Source organism: Podarcis bocagei (assembly GCF_964188305.1).
Source record: "Podarcis bocagei genome assembly, chromosome: 2".
NCBI lineage: Eukaryota > Metazoa > Chordata > Lepidosauria > Squamata > Lacertidae > Podarcis > Podarcis bocagei.
Genome location: NC_138126.1, coordinates 98,025,404 through 98,047,461, shown reverse-complemented (window position 1 = coordinate 98,047,461; position 22,058 = coordinate 98,025,404). Strand labels below are relative to the sequence as shown.

Sequence of the window (22,058 nt, the reverse complement as noted above, 5' to 3'; positions counted from 1 at the left end):
ACTATCTACTCAACTAGCCATTGATTTCCTATGGGCCTGAAAATGACGATATTCAGATGTCACACAAAAAATGGTTGATTGTGAAGGGAATAAGCCTAGTCTCCCTGCTGATGAATGGGAGTGCCTGCCTCCCCACAGGTACAGCTGTGAGATTAGATGTTCACTTCAGATTTCAATTAACCAGAGTTTAGCATGATGTCTGATCTCTAACCTCTGGTTCACTTTGTCAAAGCAAGCCAGTTTCATACACCACAGTTTGAACTTTGCGTGTTTCCAACAAACCATAGTTAACCACAGTTTGTCAGGTTCAGACACAATAAGCTGATGTTAACTGCAATCTGAAGCACAAGTGTGTGAGACCACTGGGAGGTTAGGATTGTTCCTGTCTTCATGATAACTCATTTATTCTTACTAAGTTGGAAAGCAGTTACTGAATATCTCGAACATGTAATTTAAAATTCAGTGACTGGATTTCAAAACAACTTCAGGCAGGACCGTGTGGAAATGGAGGCAGAGCAGCTATGAGCCTGACTATTAATGGGCACAAAGACAGCCCATCCAAAGCAATTCAACAGCTGTCACGTGCCAGTGGTCTCCTGCCACAGAACGTATCTCCTGGGGAAAGTGATAAGAATTTCCTTCTGCAGAGCTTTTTCCTTAGAGGAAGGTGTCTGCTATGCAGTCAGGACTCAAAAGGAAGCAGTCTAACAAAGCATTTAACACCCAAGAATGCCTATATTTAGCCATCTGCAATTCATCACCAGCTGACAAAGCTGCATACAGGAAAGGCAGGTATGCATCCACTGCTATACCTAAATGCTGACACTGCTCTGAACTATAACAAGCTTTCACAAGAGCTCAAGTGTTATATAGCAGGGATGGGGAACATTTGGCCCTCCGGATGCTGTTGGACCCCAACTCCTATCAGCTCCAGCTAGCAAAGGCAAGGATGATGCGAGCTGTAGTCCAGCAATATCTGAAGGCCCACAGGTACCCATCCTTGTGCTATAGGATTTGGGTGGGGAGGAGATTATTCAGAGGAACAGCCTGGGCAAGACCATTCTGAACAAGGAAAAGGCAAGAGCTAAACTGGAGAACGTATATGATGAACAGGCATTCTCTTAAGTCAAGGGAGATAATGCACAAGCAATGTAAACAGATGTAAACAGAACTGCGATGCCAAAAGGATTTTGTGTCCATTTGTCCTTTACACTTTTTTGGCAATGGTGCTTTTATATTTGGGCTAGCTGCTGCTGTATTAAATGATGGGATTTTTACAGGTGAAACTGTTCATTTAGTCAATCTTTATGCAACCTGCTTTATGAATGCTTAGCAACACCTCCCATTACTTCTGCTTAGGAAGACACATGAAAATGAAGGCCCTATAGGATTAAGACATGTTTCTAGAACCACCCAAAGGTAAAGTTCATGCAGAACATGCAGAATTCACAGCTGTTAGAATAATTATGTACTTCAAGCACAAGGCCATCCTCAGTCAGTATGTACAAAATGGTGTGTTGAATTAGTGCCCCGTTAGTGGCAATTTTCACAATATTCAATAGGCGTTGCATAACAAATCCACACTAAAAAGCAGAAAACCAACATGAATGTTTTCTGGCCACTACTTTTAAACTAATTTTAAACAGCAGCAAGACAGCCAGCAGAGCTTATCTAGTGCCATGATGTATGGAATGGTAAGATAAAACAGGCAGCTGAACATCAGTGGCTACCCTGCTGTGTTGCATTGCCTTTTCAAGCTCTTTAATAGGTATCTTGTCCTACAGCTTTAGTCATGTTGTTTTCCTTCACTTGCAGAAGGGGAGTTCAGAAAGTCACATGAAGGTAAAGTTGTTAAATGAAAGGATTATTGAGCTTTTACTAGAAATACAGTGGTACCTCGGGTTACATACTTAATTCGTTCCAGAGGTCCGTTCTTAACCTGAAACTGTTCTTAACCTGAAGCACCACTTTAGCTAATGGGGCCTCCTGCTGCTGCCGTGCCGTGCCGTTGGAGCACAATTTCTGTTCTCATCCTGAAGCAAAGTTCTTAACCCGAGGTAATATTTCTGGGTTAGCCGAGTCTGTAATCTGAAGCGTATGTAACCCAAGGTACCACTGTATCTATTTCCAACTACAGTCATACCTCGTTGCGTTTGCTTCACGTTGCAGCTTTTCGGGTTGCGAACGCAGCAAACCCGGAAATGTATACTTCCAGGTTTCGCCACACTCACATGCGCAAAAGCGTTCTATCACGCTCCGCGCTTGTGCAGAGGCGCGGCTCTAGCTGCAGAATTTTCAGGGTGCGTACGGCACCCCGGAATGGATCATGTCCACAACTAGAGGTACCACTGTATAAACCTACAATAATTCTTGTATTTTGAGATAAGGCATCATTTACCTGCAGTCATGCAAGCAAGCCATAACTAAAACAACTCCCCAAGATTTAAACTCCCTTTCATGTGCCAAATATCTTTCCTAAGCCAGGCATTGGCACACCCATGGAATGTTCAACTTCACACCAAACCCTGAAGGCCTAGCTCTTGCAACAGCACTGCAATGAGGTTTCAAAGCCCAAACCCTGGATGTATGTTATGTGGCTGCTGACAATAAGGCCCAGAAGCTCTCAAAGTTTTAAACAGACGTTAATTAGCTGCTTCAACCGAGATGAGAAAAGACCATGCATTTCTGCACACTGTTAACATGAGGGTTGGAAACCCAAAAATTGACATTTAACTTTTTTTATTTCTTAATGGTTTGTTTACACGCATGATAGGCTACGAAAGAATAGAAAGGGGACTGTTCACACCAAATTAAATACACATTCTTATTTAATAGCTGCAGTGTTCGAAACTTCTCCAGGAATAAACTCCAGATTAAGGCACACTGTGAAAATAATGCACAGAGTATGCCTGAGTTACGTTTAAATGGGGAAAATTAATGTATTATCATTCTTAGATGTTAGACCATGGGTAGGCAAACTAAGGCCCGGGGACCAGATGCGGCCCAACTGCCTTCTAAATCCGGCCCGCGGACGGTCCGGGAATCAGCGTATTTTTACTTGAGTAGAATGTGTGCTTTGATTTAAAATGTATCTCTGGGTTATTTGTGGGGCATAGGAATTCGTTCATTCCCCCCCCCCCAAATATAGTCCGGCCCCCCCACAAGGTCTGAGGGACAGTGGACCGGCCCCCTGCTGAAAAAGTTTTCTGACCCCTGTGTTAGACCTTTTAGAACACATGACAAAGCAGCCAGTGTCCAAGCAGCTCTAGAACAAAAGAAAATGATTCTCAGTGGAATAGAACTGAGAATATGGAATGCTACAGCATTATGCAATTCATGTGGAACCCAGGCACTTTCTTCTGAAGGTGAAAGGAGTAGAGACATAAGCCGCTTCTTCTTTGATGGAAGATAAAAAAAAACTTTGCTATAAACTTTAATTATTATGGACAAAATAGTTATGAACAAGTCTGTGCAGAAGGCTTATTTACTTATTTACACACACACACACACACACACACACACACACACACACACACACTTGTAGTCTGCCCTGTGCAAAGATGGGATATACATATTTTAAATAAATACCAGACATGGGCAAATATTTCTGTGGAGGAAGAAGGGCAAGATTATTGCTGTAACCTCTGAAATAATGAGAGTCAGAATTAGGGAAATCAATTTCTGATTGGCTTGAATGTATGTTCTGTTTGGATGTGTCTAATAAGCCTCCTTCTGAACTGCTGTGCACATGACTAGAAAATCAAGGGCAGAGCCCTGCTAAACTTGTTTTGCTGGTGATCTCAATTTAGTTAGCACCACAGAAAAGGCAGTTCCTTGTTGGTGTTCAGTTTATGAAAGTTAACAGTAGAAACTCTGACAAATTCTCTCTTTTGTTCTTCCCACCCCACCCCCCGTCCTGTCCCCCAGTGTTACAAAACGTGGGTTAACCCAAGCAGGATGTCTTTCAAGGAATTTCAGAATGAACTCTATGCTCTTGGTAGCAAGCTATGGCTCAAGCTCGAGGGACTATCCAAGGCTGAACCTTTGGAGATTGTGTTCTTTTTCATCATCATCTTGTTCATTGGTAAGTATGAATCATGCTTGCAACTTTCTGGGCTCATCAGATGGGTCTATTTTGTCATTCAGGAGCTATGAATAATGTATTCTTTTTTTGAGCCTTTCTTTAATCTGCACGATTTCTGACTCCTCGGCAATTGTGATGCTCAGGACAGGCTTGAAGTAAACGTTTGTAAGAATTCAGTGCAGATCTACGCTGCTAAGTTTCACCATACAATATAAATGCTGTTGATATATGTGAATATTTGTGTGGCAGAATCAGGCCAGCCCCTAGGTTCTATAGCACTTAAAGTTTCAATCTGAACTTTATCATATGAATGGCATGGGAGCCAACATTTACAGAAATAGTTAACTCTGGGTCAAATGGTAGTGTTGCTTTGGGCTACCATACTACAAGATTCGGGATGCGGGTGGCGCTATGGGTTAAACCACAGAGCCTAGGACTTGCAGATCTTAAGGTCGGCGGTTCGAATCCCTGTGACGGAGTGAGCTCCCGTTGCTCGGTCCCTGCTCATGCCAACCTAGCAGTTCGAAAGCACATCAAAGTGCAAGTAGATAAATAGGTACCGCTCCGGCGGGAAGGTAAACAGTGTTTCCGTGCGCTGCTCTGGTTTGCCAGAAGGGGCTTAGTCATGCTGGCCACATGACCTTGAAGCTGTACGCCGGCTCCCTCAGCCAATAAAGTGAGATGAGTGCCGCAACCCCAGAGTCGGTCACGACTGGACCTAATGGTCAGGGGTCCCTTTATCTTTACCTTTTACTACAAGATTATGCAGGAGGTAGCATGTACAGTTTAGAGCTAACAGAGGAATCTCCCAGCATAAAGAGAATGAGGGCCAATTCACACATAACTTCTCCTCACTTGCATTCTCAGATGAATGTATGAAGTGTGCATATCCATTGCAAAGCACCATATCCAAAGCAGTATGAAAGCTCTGTCTGTGATAGATTTCAAATATGAAAGTCATCAAGTGATTAACATGCATGTGTCCAAAGATACACCAGGTGGCATGGAGCAGTTCCTAAAACAAGTGACGGGGCAATTAACAACCATAGATACCGAAGAAAGCTGGTAGATATAAAAGCAACTGTATAATGTTTTCTTCTGTTGAATTCCAAAGAAGAAAAGCCTGCTTGTGTAGTGCAACAAATCCTCCCCTTGTTGGAATTGGGAAAGAGCCAGATGTGCCTAGCCTTCTTTCAGCTATAACTCTGGGCTAGCCTGAACTAAAGCTTTTTGACTAAACATGTTGAAGATTATTTCCTTTGCCCTTCACCTGCTGGTACTCCAATTCTTTACATTAGAAATCAGCTGTACCTTTAAGAACAGCTACTACCACTCATATTCTGTTTGATTTGCAATGGGGTTTATAATCATTGTGCAACTCACATCATCCTTTGAGAACTGTCAGTATTATTTCTGTCTCGCTGAGGTGCTAAACAGTGGCTTGTACAAGGCCTCACAATAAGTTCATGAGAGAGGTGTATGACTTCCCAAGTGTTGTTTATGTCCTTTATCCATTCCACTTCCCAGGCCTCAGAGAACCAGCTGCTTCTTCCTTTCACTCCCTCCCCCTGCCTGTATTTTCTAGGAACCCATTACCTTGACAGTGATCATGACTGCCTACTCTCCACTCGAAGCCTGGGCGCAGCTGGGAGAGCAGGAAAGCGCAGGCTAATTTTTTTTGTAGGTGCCAAAAGCAAAACAATTAAAACAACGAGCATAGTTTGGGCATGCTTGTTCTAGAGCTGTTGTTGTTAGCAACTCTTGCGCCCTCTAGTAATTCCAGAGGACACAAGACAAATGTAAAAGCCACAACTGTCCCTTTCTGGTGAGCCTATTCATTGTGTTAGCAGGTTGGGTTGTTCTAACTCCTGGCTAGCAATTCCAGAAGCTAATATTCTCTCTCTCTCTGCCTTTCAGTTACGGTACTTTCGATGATGATCATAGCTTGCAGTTTTTGCTGTGCCCGCTGCTGTAATGGAACACCTGTTCACAAGCCTAGGAGGATCCAAGTTCGGCCGGCAGACTGTGTATGAGAATGCATTAAGAAAAGGGTGTGGAGGTACTGAGGAATGTGTGCAGACTGCTACCAGCTGGCACCACAATACTCTTCTACAAGATAGTAGATGAGAGCACTAAGGAAGAGCAGTGAGAAAGAGACCTTGCCCTGCCTAGGGTTTTATGCCATGGCCACTGTAGGGCACTGATGAAGTGATGGAGTTCAGTATTTCTCTCCCTGCCCCTTTGCAGACAGTTTACCATCAAGAAGAAGACAACTGCATCATGGCTGAGTCAGTTAATCCATAAAAGTGTGCAAAAATGCCACAAGCAAGCTAGCCAGGATTAAGACTGTTTATATTTCTCCACCTGGTGGAGTTCCAGGAAGATGTTGAATACAAGCAGTTTCCACTGAACTTTGAGCCACGTGCAATGGCTCAGCAGAACAAACGACAACATAAGCAGTGTTTCCCCCTCGATGTCCAACTGTCTGCAGCCAACAACACAAGCACAACAATACAAACAATTTCATCCTTTCACAGAAGATGGCTCATTGTCTGTCTGCTCTCTTTGGCAGTTTTCCTTCCTTAATGGAGGCAGTGAGAGATTGGGGGGGGGAGTTGGTACTGATGCTCTTCTTCACTGTCTCTGAATCTTTTAAAAACCAATCACAACACACAGGGGTTAGTTTTTGGTTCATTGTTGTGTCAAGAATACAAGAGCATGTGATTTCTGATCAAGGTGATGCAACATTGCAGTTGGCATACAAGTTCAGAGACTGTGAAGAAGAGCACCAGTAACAACTCCCCCCCCCCCCATCCCTCACTGCCTCCATTAAGGAAGGAAAATTGCCAAAGAGAGCAAACAGACAACGAGCCGTCTTCTGTGAAAGAATGAAAACAAAAGGATGCCGAGCCACCAAAACACTATGTCATTTTGCTTGCCTGCCTTAAAGTGAATATTTTCCTCTTTCAAAATATATATTACACATTTGAGTGTTTTCTTTCTCATTCAAAAAGCCTGCCTTGTTTCCATGTTACAAGGCAGTTCCTTAGTACGGTGAAAGGGGAACAACATTGTTTATATGCTTGGGGTTTGTAGTTAAATGCATTCTCTTAAATATATGTGATATGAATAGTTTATATTTGTGGCATTAATACATCTTATTTAAGGCAGTTTACTGGGAGAGTTTACAAAAAGAGGGACATTTTAGAGTGTTACTTTAGAGTTATTTGTGAAAAGAACATAATAAAAAAGGTTAAATTCTTTGATCCATTTATTGGTTTCTATAGTTTAAAGTGTGCTTGTACACAGAGCTAATAAGATACAGCGAGGGTTGGTTTATTTCAGGAAATGTGTGCAGCAGCTGGGCGAGCTAAAGCACAGCCAAGAATGAGCTGCCCAGCTACAGTTTGCAACTGAAAGGAAATCCATTTCCACAAAGGCAGACCTTGTGGACATTTGGTTTACACTCCAATGAACTTCAAAAGAGTTACATGTGTACAAGGCAAAAGGAATAGAACCAACCACGTGCAAAAGGGGGAGGATTATTGCCACAATGCAATGAACTGCACAGGTGTCATTCCTAAAAGATATGTCATCTATAGCAAAGCCCCTACATTTAGGAAATGCACTTATTCAAAAGATCAGATTAGCCCAAGTCATCAAGACCATGACCATGCACCACCAGAAGCGAACAAAGAATTATGTGAAGGATCTGACAGAATTCTGCAAGTCTTATGGTGTACTCTTATTCACAACTACTTGTTAAGTTCAACTGGAGTTACCCACAGGTAAACAAGCATGAGATCCCAGCCTAAATAATGAACTTTAATGCATACCTTCATTTTTGAAAGGGTAAACATTTAATCATTACAAACCTGCAGAAGGCAATTAATTCCCTATGTTGCTCCTGCCAGTCTTTTGTGACAGATCTACCTGCTTCCACACAATTGCTGGATCAAGCTCAGTTGTGGGACCTTTGTAACACACAGCAGGTGGGATTCAACATAGCACTAAGTGGAGAATGCGTGCACGAAACAAGTTCCACTTGAGGAACCAGACTTTCCTGACTTTCCTCCCTCCACGAGCCCCCGAAAATGTTCTGGGGGTTCCCGCCAGTAAGGATCCTGCCCAGTAAAATTAGTTAAGTAGGGTCAAAGACCAGAAAGAAGAAACAGTTTTAGCCTGCATGTTCTCCCATGTGCCTTCTCCAACTAAGCAAATATTACTGAGCTTTGGAGGTGGCTCAATCAATAATAGTACAACATGGATAAAATGAAGCCTGATTGTATAATTCAGGCTTTCAGATAAGCCTCACCCTCTCCTGGCTGTGTTAATAATTTGCTAAAGTACAAACAGATATTAGACATTACACACTTTCTCTTTGCACAATTAAGGAGGTCTTCCCAGCCGACAGGTTCTAAAAAGGCAACTACATACAGCTTAAGGTGAGCAGAGTGTTCTTCTCTATTCCTACTTTTCAAAAATTTACTAGAATCATCTGTAGTGATCTGTTCGCTCTGAACAGACTGCCACAATTATTAAGTTATTCTTGTGCCACAATTACTTCCGTCATTCTATGGGAAATGGTTTAAGGGTCACTAAGGGTCCTCCAGATTACAGATGAAATTTGCACAAAGCCCATTGCTGTTTCTACTTTTATTAATCTGGCTGTACACATATATGACCTTGCTAAAGCAAACTGTTTTTATTCCAACAAGGAAGCATTATCCAAATATTTTTGCTGTGGTGCAGACAACTGGAGCGTGCCTGAGAGATTCAAACTGAGCATGGCTTTGTGTGGGAGAAATGTTACATCCCCCTTAATCCCTTGTTTCATGCAGCATGTAGGCAAAAAGAGAGAAAACAACAAAAACCCAGAAAGCAATGATACAAATGCAGTGAAATTTAGCTGATGTTTCATTCTTTCTGCTCTCCAATTACTCCAATCTTTCTGCACAACAGCAAATGTGAAGCGAGGGAATAATCCACATGCCCTTTTCAATGAGAACAGAACGTAGCAGGGGAATTAAAAGTACAAGCTGCTTCCAAAGAGATGTCAGGTTGCATTTAGATGTCACAACAATAGGCCTGTAAGCACTCCAATCTGAAAGGTGATTGGAGAGATCAGTCCTCTACAATTCTAAGAGGCTTTTAAGTGGGTGAGATATTTATTTCAGCCACAGTTGCTTTGGGACTTTCTATTGGGAACTCTAAGAACAAACAAACAAACAAAAACCCGTAACATATGAAGCATTTGACACTTTGCAGGATGCAAGTCTTTTTGAATGGATGTATGTCATCAACTGAAATGCTAATACAGGCATAGGCAAACTCGGCCCTCCAGATGTTTTGGGACTACAACTCCCATCATCCCTAGGTAACAGGACCGGTGGTCAGGGATGATGGGAATTGTAGTCTCAAAACATCTGGAGGGCTGAGTTTGCCTGTGCTAATATGTGAAATTTCATGGTGAGCTCCAAAAAGAAAGGATCTGTATAGAAATTTGCAAGGAGGTAAAGGGCAATTCTGTTTAGCACCACCATTTGGTCACAAGAAATTAACAATAATGACAGCCAAGCGAGGTGGGGAGAAAAGTCCATCCAGCCTGCCTTCAGTAGAAACCATTTCTGGATGTGATAGGGTAAAAGTGCAGGAACTCAAAGGAGTGGAGTGCTGCTTCCTGTTGCTTCTATCCTCTATTAATTTCTTTACTTCATTTCAACATTTTTCTAGTGCCAGCTACATTATAGAGTGGGGCAGCAAGTTCTGCAGATCTGTTTACAGATAACAAGTCTGAACACTCTTAATGTGGAATGCAAGCCTTGAATTCACTTCTATTTCTGGTGACTTAAGACTCAAATTTTTGAAAATGTTATTTGAGCAGACGCCTAGATTTCTCGGCATACACATCCGTATTAAAGTAAACCCCCTCCACTTAAATGGAACGACACTTTAGCTAGAATCATAGAATTGTAGAGCTGGAAGGGAACCTGTGGGTCATCTAGTCCAATCCTATGTCAGGGCCTTTTCTGTTTCAGCATCTTTTTATGTACAGAATGCAATGGACGTTGAGGATTTCCAGTAACGGCACCCAGCTGTTAACAGCAGCAGAATCAGCAGGAGTAGCTGCAAATGCAGCAAGGTGCAGAATGAGCAAACAATTGAAAATAACCTTGCTAACTTCTATATATATTTATGATGACTAATTCCTGTATCTGTGAATTGATGTAAAAGTCAATTATGTTTCTACAGCGTAAAGAATGTGTGTTTCTGTATCTCTCAGAAGACAATAGCAGCAATATACAACAAGTTGAAACTTGAATCTCTCCGTGCCAGGCAAAAGTATTTTTCTTTTCCTAGACACCTTAACCTCTGGTAAGCATATTCAAATACAGGGGAGCCCTTAATAAAACCCACCAACCCTGACTCATGGAAATTTGGCCAAACAAGGCCCCTGAAGCCTTCTAAAAGAGTAGCTAAGGGGACCAGGCACCTCTGCTCCCAATAGAAGTTGACACTGTCCTAGCGATGCTGCTCCTATTCCAGTGGTCTATGTATTAAAACACATATTGTTTTAATTCTCCAGGGCCTGGCAACAATGTCCACTTCAATACAAACTGCTTCTCAAGACATTCTAAAACATCTGAAAACTCGGATTCTGTCAGATGACTGGGCTCTTGGGGGACTGGTAGTAATAGCTTCATTTGTCATGGTTATCATTGCACTCCTGTTGTTTGCTGCCATCTTTGGCTGCTGCTCAACTCCAAGGAATAAATCTGGCCCCATATAAAACAGCAAGAGCAGCCTTGTCTGTGGAATCTGAAGAATGCTGAAGTGGCACCAAGAAGGGGGAAGTATTGTTGCTTCTTGACACCCCTGTTTCACATGTACAAGTGAACATACTACAGAGGAAATTTGGCACTGTTCAAAGGTACACAACCAGCTTCCACACGAGGCCTGACACCAAATGAAATCAGCATTAAAGAAGCATGTGCCTGAGCAGGTCTGATTTACAACTAACTACTTCTAGCAAAGGAAGTGACAAAAAATTGTTTAAGAAATAGCTGACATGTAAGAATTTGAAAATTGAAAGAATGTTCAGTTTTCCTTGAAATTGTACATTTGTCTTTCTTCTTTTGTAACCAGTATAAGTATAGATAACCTAATCAATAGTGAAACTAAATGAGACTAAATGAGCTGTATTTTTAAAATGCATCCACATGAATCCCTTCCCCCAATTCTTATTTTATTTCCATAATCTTCCAAAGGCAGCTGGCTGATAGAGCTGAGCCAAAGGGTGGAGGAATAATGCCCATTTCATTAAAATCTTCAATATAATTGATGATCCTCTTTCTTTTAGAGATATTTCAGGCTGCTTCAAAAGGGTTGAAAAATCACTTTGCTTGTTAGTAATTCTTGAATAGAAAGGATGGCCAGTATAGAACACATTGCTCTCTCTAAATGAGATTCTTCTGTTACTAGAGAATTTAGCACATAGCCCACCCAGGCATAGGCAAACTCGGTCGTCCAGATGTTTTGGGACTACAACTCCCATCATCCCTAGCTAACAGGACCAGTGGTCAGGGATGATGGGAATTGTAATCCCAAAATATCTGGAGGGCTGAGTTTGCCTATGCCTGACCTAACCAAATCTGATTGGCTACTTAGCATTGTAACATCAGCACATGAACCCTAAACAGCTAGAATATCTCAAGGTTTGGAGGAGCAACCTTGAAGCAACAGTAGAAAGGGAAAACAGTAGCTATAATCATCCAGCACTCTCATATGAATTCAGGCAGCCAACACCGAAAACTATAAGAACTGAACTCAAGGATTATATTATAAACTACTTGTCTTAAATAGTTTAGGGATATTTTGTTTCAACCAAAACACAATTATTTCAAAATTTTAGACCAGGGACGTCCAAATTCTCATATCATACACTGCCATGGAACACATGGGCCGCCCCCTGCCTTGTCGCACGGGGTGGAGTGGAGTGGGAGTGAGGCCAAATTTTGACATCCCGCCAACCCTCACGCTGTCTTCCCAAAGCCCAGCACCTCACTTACCCAGCTTGAGGGGGGGCATCAAATGTTGTTGAGTGCCGCCGGGTGCTTCAACACCCTGTTTTAGACCATGTATAAGTCAAAAAAGGTAACCTTACTTTAGAATGCCTGACCAATTTGTCTTCAAAATTACTGAATACATATTCTATGCTGGAATAGCTCTGTTGGTAGAGCATCAGACTCTTAATCTCAGAGCTATGGGTTTGAACCCCGCTAAATTCACATTACGAGATTCAGACTATGGAACCAAGAGATTACAGTTATACAGGATAAGAAAATCAAAATAAGGAACTATGGCCTTCTACCTGTCCCTTTATTCTATTTTAATAGCAAGTTAACGCAATAGCAGTCTGCATCATAAGAAAGCTGTCAAGCATTTTTATTTGCTCCTACCGTATGACCATACCTGTAGTAGGGTATCTGTGTTAGATTATGGGCATATCTACATTTGCCTACTTAGCTAAATATATATCACTCTTTTCTCTCCAAAAATAAGCCAGCGACAGCTTCAGCATAGCATTTTGTTTCAAGTACAGAGTTCTCAATTTAGTACAGGTTGCAATTTGTGTAGTGGTTACTTGTCTGTAATTAGGGACCCCTGCTGGACATGTGCATATTGAGCTATGTCGGGTCGGCCACAGGCATGGACGACCCCCAGGCAAATGACAGGAATGTTTCCAGCCTGTCCCTCCCATCAGCATTCAGCTCTAGGGAGTTCTGACAGCCTTCCCCGACAATTTAGAGTGACTCATGCCTTGGAGACACTGAGCACACATCCAGAGTCCAGCAGAGATCAAACGCAGTCAGAGCTAGGCTGGGGTTGTAAGCACTAAGCTACTTTATTAAGCATAAGACAGAACAAAAGAAAACATGTCTCCTCTCTCTGGTCTTCCTCAGAGAGAAGTCAGAAGTGAAAGCAAAAACAAATGGAAGCAGAGTACAGTAAACATCCGCTCCCATGATTCCAACAGTTGGTGCTGGAATGCATAACACAGACATGTGATGAACCAATCCTACACAATATCTGCACAGTGAGAGGAATAGAAACCCAACAGGCTGCAGTCAACTAAATAGTTTCGCTAGCAGGAACCAATGCAGTGAGACTCCCCGCCCTCCCCATATCTCTTTGGGAGGTTGGGAGAAACCCCAGAAGAGTGCACAGGGATGGGAGAGAGGAAATTGTTCCGTTTGGCAAGCAGGAAAGCTTGCACTCATGGAACGACCATAATAGTACTGCAATGAATTCCATCCAAAATATCCAACTCTCTAAAGGGCTGACCATTCCAAACTTCTATGCAAAGTTTCACAACCAATGGACCACCATACATCACAGGAGGCAGATTCATGACTAAACAATATTCAATTAAAATTATTTCTACATCAAGCCATTAGGTTTCATATTGCCTTTCTTTTCAAAGAAGATAAAGCTAGTAAGAGGTTCCAAAAATACAGTAATATGTAGAATAGATTTCCTACCAGAAATCTGGTAAACATTCCTACCAGAAATTTCCTACCAGAAACCTTTAGCAGAAATCTGGTAAACATAATACAACATGGGCCATTTGTGCTACCACATACACATAAACCTCCATTATGAGATCAGTCTATCATGCTGCATTTCCACATCATAAAAAGCAAAGCCCTCAAGATTCCAACCACTAGGAAACAAATATATGTTTCTCCAATCCATCAACTATTAGGATAAACCTACCCCAGTTCTTCAGAGAAGGCCACCATAGCATCAAAGTCTTTCAGCATAGCTTTACTGGAGTCTTTCCATCTGGAGCCTCGCTTTTCCTGAAGAAAGGTAAAAACAAATAAGCAAAACCACTTATTTTTAGAAACACTGTGTTCAAAAGCAAGCTTTCTTTCAGAACTACGCCTCTTTCCTCTAGTTGCATTGTGACACAATAACCAATATTCATTCAACTCTGTAGGAGTGCTACACATAGGTAAAACCACAAACTTTTCAGGTGCTCCTTTTGTGCACCTCCGTGCAACCAAACCTTAATATTATATTTTTCATCCTAATGTTGCCTCCAGTACTTCTCTAATGCAGCAACAAATGACTCTATATGTAGCCCCTCTGAAGTGACAGTGGGGAAATCGAAAGGTCTCTATACTGCCACGTATTTAGTAAAATGTATATCTTCCTCTTAATTAGCATGTGAAAGGACCTCACAAAATTAAAATTACATACAATTACACTACATCAATGCAAGAGCATAATATATAGTTCACTGTAATCAAAGGACTATTAGCTAAGGCACGTGAACTGCATTGAACCATGTCACACAAGGTTCTCACCTGCAACGTAGCAAGTTCCTTCTTGATCAGGAAGCTGATTTGATCCCTGTCATCCCGCGAGTAATAGAGGCGACAGCTGGATGGCTTTCCATCTCTCCCAGCCCTTCCGGACTCCTGGTAATACCCAGCTATAGATTGTGCAAGATTCCAATGTGCAACAAATCTGCATGGTGTAAGACAATTAAGCTATTACTTTCAAATCCCTATCTGAACAAAACTGGAACTGCATACAAATCCCAGACCAACCTAAGCATACAAAAAAAGAGAGACCATTCTGTGAGAAGCCCAATTTTTGCTGTTACAGTGGTGCCCCACAAGACGAATGCCTCGCAAGACGAAAAACTCGCTAGACGAAGTTTTTTGAGTCGCTTTGCAAGACGAAGAGACTCGCGGAACGGATTAATTTCGTCTTGCGAGGCACCACTGTAATTACACCCTTCTGTTAAGAGGGACAGGCAAGGAAATATAGTGGTACCAGGTTCTTCCAGATGTTGAGCAAATGTATATTGAACAATCAGTATGCATCGCCCATTTGGGATGACTTCACACACCTGACATTAGCTTTGTCAACTCCCATTCCAAAACTGATAGTAGCAACAATAACTGGAACCTTCTCCTCCATCCATTCATTCTGAACCGATGTTCTATCTGCTACTTTCAGTCCTGAGAAGAAGCAAAAGACAAGAGTGCGATACCAGCAGGAAGAACCTCTGCTCTTACCATCATCACCAAGGGGCAAACCACACCAACCTATCAGTCCCTAGTTGTCTTTGAATCCATCTACCTGCCTACTTCGCCTATCCTGTTTTGCCATCATATGTGAGGGGAATCCAAGACCTAAAACAGAATTCTCATGGTCTGAGGATGGAGTCTAACTCCATAAGCTCCCAAGACTATGTGTACTCAGATCCCCAAACCTCCTTCAGACACAAAAGGGAATAAAAATGTGGTCCGTAAAGCACTGTGATTAGCAGGGAAGCAATGAGGCTTCCAGTTTGGCCAGGCCTAAGAATTAGAAGTCCTGATTGGGTCAACAGAGCAGCACCTACAGCCTGTGACACTCTAGGACCCAGCTCCTGATGGCAGGGAGCATGTGTTAGAGTATACATTCCAGTTCCTTGCATAGCTGACTGTGATCCCAACCTAGTACTGATAAGAAGTATCATCGAAAAAGCAGTACAGAACAAGTTTAGAAGCCAAGTATGAGACGTTTTCCCTTGGAACTCATGTGTGGGGAAACTAAAGCAAAGTTGAATGCAAAGGGCTTCAGGGAAAGTCAATACACCAGAAGTACTCAATTTAGCAACACTTTTGGCATTAATTCAAACATCCAGTTGCAAGCCAAATAAAAAGGGGAAAGGGAAGAAGGTAGTGGATTGAGATAAGCATTCAGAAATGGCAGAAGAAACAGGAGGACTAGGAAGGGAAGCGTGGGAGAATCATGAGGCAAAGAAAAGCAAGCCGGAGCAGGAGAAGTTTGGGGGAGGTCCAGGAAAGGAGAAATTACAATAAGAAAGCACATAAAGAAAAGGGACTAGGAGAAAGGGAGCTGGGCTAAAGTTAACTAGGAATAGAAAGGAATGCTGGGGTATGGCAATCATTCACATACATCAGCCTCCCCAAACCCAGTGCCTCCCAGGTGCTATGGATTATAACCCCCATCATATCTAACCATTGGCCATGCTGAAGAGAGGTGCAGTCCAGAACAGATTCAGGACTTTGCCACTCCCTCTGGCCCTGAATTTTGAGCGACCTGAAATCTTACCCCTGACACAATGATCTGGCAGGATAATAAGGCTCCTGTGCTTTGGAATGGACTCTATTCAGCAAGATCATATCAGTGTGGTACTAAATTTGCATTCTAAAGAACATATTAAAGAAAAACAAGTCAAGACCGGGCTTTACAACCCACAGTATACTGACTGGACCCTGAGGCTAGAATAAAGAACTCTTTTGCATACTTAAAAAATGCTTACGAATCAAAGTAACACAGCTTTTTCTACCTGCATGATATGCCTTGGAGTTGACTCCTCTGTAGCTAAGTTCAATAGCCACTTGTTCACATACTTCTCTCTTCCTGCAGTAGACAATTCCACAGCCTGAGTAGCGCTACACAGGGGGAGGAAGAGTAGGCAACATAAAGTGTCATAAGGAAACCTATTAATGTTATTAAGAGCTGGTATAGATCCAAGGTATCAAGAACAAAAAAACAACGGGTGGTATTCAACTGCCACATCCCTGTCAGCAAAAGGATTTCCACTTGTGCAACAGGACTTTCCCTCTTTTCCACACAAACAGAAATCCTTGTGCTGACAGAACAAGAAATTTAGTGCTGTGATGGATTCCAGCCAGTGGTAATAGCCTTTCATATGCATGCCTTATGGTCAGCATTGTACATATTTTATGCAGGAATTTCATAGAAGGGAACATGCAATCCAATGAAATCAACTCTCTTGAGAATCTCAGATTTAACTCTTCCTCCTCTCCCTTAAAAGAAGTTATTGGGAAATGCTTTAAAAATGTATGAACTACAATAAACACGAAATCCACAGAAGGGCTTCTGGTCCTTAAATTCTATGAATGACTCTGACAGATCTCTCAATCCTACCTTCGCAGTGAATGACAGCATTGCTTTACAAGCAAAGCCTCTGGACCTTGGGATACCAGGCTGCTAAATTAGTGAGGGGTTCTGAAGTGATTAACAGGGTAAAAGATGGGCACTTATCCAGTGGGTGCCCTTACGATGCTTGCTGGCTGGAAATGGAGGCCATGGCAGCACTGGACAGAGTTGCTTCAACTTCCCTGTGCAAGGTGTCGATGAGCCCTTGCGGAGGGACATTATTAAAGAATTTGGCCTGCTAGTCCATTGGCAGAGTTTGGAGCTGGGCTGCCAGGAGAGGTGGTGGCTTTCTTCTCTGAAGCACCTCAGTGACTGCAGAGTGAGAGAGCATGCTGAGTGCTGCACATGCCCAGTGTGGTTCCCCACGCCACCCCCGTTGCCACTCCCTTTGCCGGTGAGCAGAGCACCACATACAGGAGGCCTGGAGACATCTACTCACTACTCTTGAATCTGCTTGCTACTCTGGGCAGCTATCTCCCTCTCTTGATGGGGGATGCAAGGGGCTCAAGGAGATCGTTTGCTACCCTGGGCAGCTGTCCCCTCTCAGCTGGAGGCTGTGCAAACTGGAGGATCATACAACGCTGGGCACCATCACAACGCCCAATGCTCTAAAAGCATTATAATCTCTCCCTGTCCCTGCATACGCCTAAGGACTATAAGCAACTGGCAAGCAGTAGCCTAGGAGCAACCACATTGCCCTGCTTTTCTCTAGAAGGCAGAGCACAAAGCTGGACAGTTCCTCCTTTCTAGACAAGCCAAATGTTGTTTTTCCCCCTGATTGGCCTTGCCTTTTTCCCAAGTGGAGTTAATGGTTTACCGTCTGCTCTGCTGATCGAGAATCCCCTTTCATTCATCCCCTGCCCCAATAAAGTTAAGTTTTAGGAAATATATTCCAATCCACTTAAAACGAAAGCTGCCTAGAGTAAGACAGACAGGGGAGAAAACTTTAAAAACAAAATCTTTCCTACAGATTTAACTCACCCCGGAGTCATTCTTCTGCCCAAGACACTTCAGACAGAACTGTTTCAGGTTTTCATACGGATCCGTTAAGGTATCTTTATATTGCACATCATAGAACAGGTTGGACCTGAAGCAAGGTGTTTTGAAAGTGGCAACAGGCCTCTTTAGCTTAAGCGATGCAATAATATCATCTTGGACCTGTTTAGTGGCTGTGGCTGTCAGGGCTATGCATGGAGTGTTGGGTATTTGACCGCGCAAAGAGCCAAGTCTCAGGTAGTCTGGTCGGAAGTCGTGCCCCCACTGAGAAACACAGTGAGCCTCATCAACTATTAGGTAAGAAAGGAGGTTTCGGGACACTAGAACCTTCAGGGTAGGCTGAAAGGAAGAGGAAGCTGCCATCTCTGGTGTGATGTAGAGGAGCTTTATCTGAGGCTTGTCACACATCAAGTCAGCTAAGATGGCCTTTTTCTCCTGAGCAGAAATCTTGGAGTTAAGAGAGCTGGCTTTCACTCTGAGCAAGAGCAAATGGTCCACTTGGTCCTGTGAAAGAAAAAAGAGCAAGGCGCTTAGAGGAAAGCATCCTTCTACCAAAATAGCTGTCATACAGATATATTCCTAAACAATCAGGCTTTACCACCAGCCCTGTAGTTTGCAAAAAAACATCTCCGTGTTATATTTATTTTAAAGACTTAAAATATTGTTCTTTTACAGAAACTGGTTGTAATTAGGCAGCCCAACATAATCAAATGACAAGACTGTCAGTCTCTAGTCTATTTCATCAGCAATGATAATTTTACAATGTCTGGCAATCAATTTGTTTCTCTGAGGTAGTGAAGTTCAAGAAACTATATTAGTTTACTTTCGAGAACAGGGAATTGTGTCAATATATTGCATTTTTATCTGCATAACAGATACATTTAAAAAAAGAATAATCTTCTTCACTCAAACATCCAATGCATTAAGAATATTAGGAATTATTATAAAAAGGATTATTTCTATCAGGTTATATAGCACACCACTGAATTATACACTAACACAACTATGATCTGTTTGGTCAACTTGACACCACAGATGAGGTGGATTCAGCTAATATGGTACCTATTCTATTTCAATCATCTCAAATTTTACTTTTTTGACCATAAGCAAGACAAAACAGGTTCTTCAAGATTCCATTCTTTCTTACAATAAGAGGTATTACCTGAATCAGTGAAATTAAAGGTGAAATTACAATAGTGATTCCTGTTGCCAGGACTGCTGGAAGCTGGTAGCACAGGGATTTCCCTGCACCAGTGGGCATGCATACAAATACATCCTTCTCCCCTGCAAAGGCAACAGTGCAGCAATCAAGGCTTTTTAAAACACAAATATATTTATCTGCATTTCTGGGCTGGGGGGCGTGGACACTAAGTGTTTTGGGGAAAGCTGATAACATTTACAAAATATCTATATAAACATTGTGCTGGCAAGACAATAAATTGATAGTTAACAGAAAAATAGAACACTTGTTACACAGAATCATAGATTGTAGAGTTGGAAGGGACTCCGAGGGTCACCTAGTCCAACACCCTGAAATGCTGGAATCTCAACTAAAGCATCCGTAACAGATGGCCATTCAACCTCTGCTTAAAAACCAGGAGAGTCCACCACCTTCTGAGAGAGTCCATTCCACTGTCAAACAGCTCTTCCTGCCAGAATGTTATTTCTGATGTTGAGTCAGAATCTCCTTTCTTGTGACTTGAAGCCATTGGTTCAGATCCTATCCTCTAGCTTGCTCCAGAAAGCCCTGCACTAGAAAAATGCAATGGGTACCCCACTTCTGTTCATAGCCAATAGACTGTGAAGGCCAAGAAAGATAGGGATGGGAAATGTCCCCTTTGTCAATTTTTCTAGGTTTCCACATCTCTAATGGCCAAGCATGGGCATATGCCAGCCATCAAATGACAACACAAAACCCAGCTTTGTAGTAGACTATGCCTCAATGCACAGCCATACAAATGAACATAATGAAATGGCCAAAATCTGAATGTGGAATATCTCGACTGCCTTTCAGCTCCCAGCTGGAAAGCACGACACCTGTATGCTATCTTTGGCTGCTTCTACTTCACAAGCACCAATGCCAGTGTCACACAGTAGATCATGCTTTAAGTTTGGGTGCAACTGTTCCAGGTTTAAAGCTTTGCTCAGCTTAAGGCAACTCACTTTCAAACAACATACTGCAAAGCATAAACACAATTAATTGACAGTAAACGTCAGTGAACAGAATGAGCCTTACTTCCCAGCAAGCACATTTAGCACCGTGCTGCAAACCTAATAACCCAAAAAATAAAGGAATTGCCATAACCAAAGCAGTAGATTAGGACACAGTGAATTTAAGAGACTGAGAGTGCAACCCATGTTTGCTTGGAAGTATACCTCATTGTTCAATAGAGCTTATTCCCTTGGGCAGCAGCCTTGGCCAAGCATTCACTTGTTCCCTGTAAGAGACATTTCACTGAGGAATTGATAATGGATTGTAAGCCCTATGCTCCTTTGGGAAGAGGGTATACATTTAATAAATAAAGTAGGGCTGGCTAACTTGTGGCCCCACAGGTGCTGTTGGATTTGCAGCTTCTATCAGGAACACCTGGAGGGCCACAGGTCAGCCACTTCTGCCTAAAATTTGATCACAACACCTTCAGCTATAGGGGAAGTATATTTATACAAATTGTATAGCCTTTGTACCGTATAGTGCAATTAATGCAAACTCCAAAGCAGAAATCTAATTTCTGTAAGAATCATTTGTCATCGTATTTTTTACATTTGCAGAAATGAAGGAACTGTGGTGTTTTGAATAGTATGTGAAAAAGACAAAATTATTCAACCCTACTACATATTGCAAAAACAGGTATTTGCAATTTACCTTTCACAACAGTTCTGGTTGCACTTTCCTGCAATGAAGTCTTGAAAGTGTCAAATCCAAACACTTTTTTCAGAGTTCGTTGAACTCTATCTTCTAGTCTTGAGGAAGAGCAGTTACTCATCTTATAAGGAGATACTGGAGATAATTCAAAATAGAGATAAGGAGAGGATCGTTGTGCAATTATGATTGTCTGCTACAATCCATCATTTAGCCACAAGGGGCTTCTCAGGGCAGGCAGAGTGGAACAGCCCCATTTAGATATACCCAAACTTACTTATGTCCACACTTTCCTTTTGGCACAAACATCTACATTCAGCTATGTTCTCTAATCCAATAAAACAGAAAGAGTTCTCGAAATGCCTGCGCCATCTGAAAAGCCGAAGATGTAGGCGCAGCAGAAGAGGACGCTACCTGAAAGCAAAAATACCTCTCATATCAGAACACACTGCTTCTGATTAGCTGCTGCGAGTCACTTTTGGGCTGGTTTTCTTCGCTCCTACTAATCCTACAGCTGCTTTTAACGTTATGTTACTTCCTCTGAAGCCTGACCTCAATCCCATTTATACATCCTTTTAACCCAACTCACATGCCAGCTCTTTCAGGAGAAAGAAACTGAAACAATTCCTAAGCACAAAGGTAAATCAGCTCCCACCCTGTGTAGCCAGAACACTACGATTCTTAACGACCCTCTTCCTCCTGAATTTTACTAGAGCTGCAAGGCCTTCCCTGACCAGTTTCCGTTTCCTTCTTCCCAAATAATGTCCAGCTGCCCAGAACTACCACAGATAAAGCGGGAGAGCGAAAGAGCGCGGACTACGTGGAGAGCCTCTCAGCCCGTCTTTCGACTTCGCGCGCACTCCAACACCCTCCGTCTCAGAGAAGGCAGGCCACTGGCTCCCAGCTACGCCTCTGTCAGGGTGGGTGTTTTAGTTTTACAACATCGTCCAACGACACTCCTGGGCCCTTCCGAGTCGCCGCTTACCGCCCACCCGCCACCCGCGCGCTCAGGCAGTTTCCGGCAGCGGCACGGATTCGGCGCGCGGCGAGATGACGTCCGCGACGGCTTCCGTTCGCGAGGCTATAAGAGCGGTTGCCGCGGCAACAGCATTTTCCCCAGCAGCC

General features: G+C 42.6%; 1 protein-coding gene and 1 long non-coding RNA gene across 6 annotated transcripts; one reads left to right on the top strand and one right to left on the bottom strand.

The window, feature by feature from the left end:
• Positions 1-6,113: 6,113 nt before the first annotated feature.
• Positions 6,114-11,198, top strand: LOC308582198. Its single transcript, XR_014005547.1, has 2 exons — positions 6,114-8,529; positions 10,671-11,198. It is a non-coding gene; the product is annotated as an uncharacterized lncRNA (long non-coding RNA).
• A 2,649-nt stretch (positions 11,199-13,847) lies between these two features.
• LOC308582189 (ATP-dependent DNA helicase Q5-like) lies at positions 13,848-21,999 on the bottom strand. Of its 5 annotated transcripts, none has more exons than XM_081185108.1 (9): positions 21,919-21,999; positions 21,211-21,347; positions 20,937-21,071; positions 19,236-19,357; positions 18,059-18,577; positions 16,461-16,566; positions 15,009-15,120; positions 14,458-14,620; positions 13,848-13,947 (listed from the first exon to the last, which is right to left on the bottom strand). In XM_081185108.1, exons 3-9 carry the CDS (start codon positions 21,055-21,057, stop codon positions 13,858-13,860), a joined length of 1,233 nt encoding a protein of 410 aa, XP_081041234.1. In that variant the 5' UTR covers positions 21,058-21,071; positions 21,211-21,347; positions 21,919-21,999; the 3' UTR covers positions 13,848-13,857. The 5 variants fall into 5 exon arrangements, with proteins under 5 accessions (XP_081041234.1, XP_081041235.1, XP_081041236.1 ...); XM_081185109.1 differs by lacking the exon at positions 21,919-21,999 and adding an exon at positions 21,717-21,912; XM_081185110.1 differs by lacking the exon at positions 21,211-21,347.
• Positions 22,000-22,058: the final 59 nt, after the last annotated feature.

Coding starts and splice junctions, on each gene's coding strand:
- LOC308582189 (XM_081185108.1), bottom strand. CDS start 21,057: ATGAGTAACTGCTCTTCCTCAAGACTAGAAGATAGAGTTCAACGAACT. Junction 18,578..19,235: donor CTTTAATTTCACTGATTCAG/GTAATACCTCTT, acceptor TTTCTTTCACAG/GACCAAGTGGACCATTTGCT. Junction 16,567..18,058: donor GGCAGAAGAATGACTCCGGG/GTGAGTTAAATC, acceptor CCCCCTGTGTAG/CGCTACTCAGGCTGTGGAAT.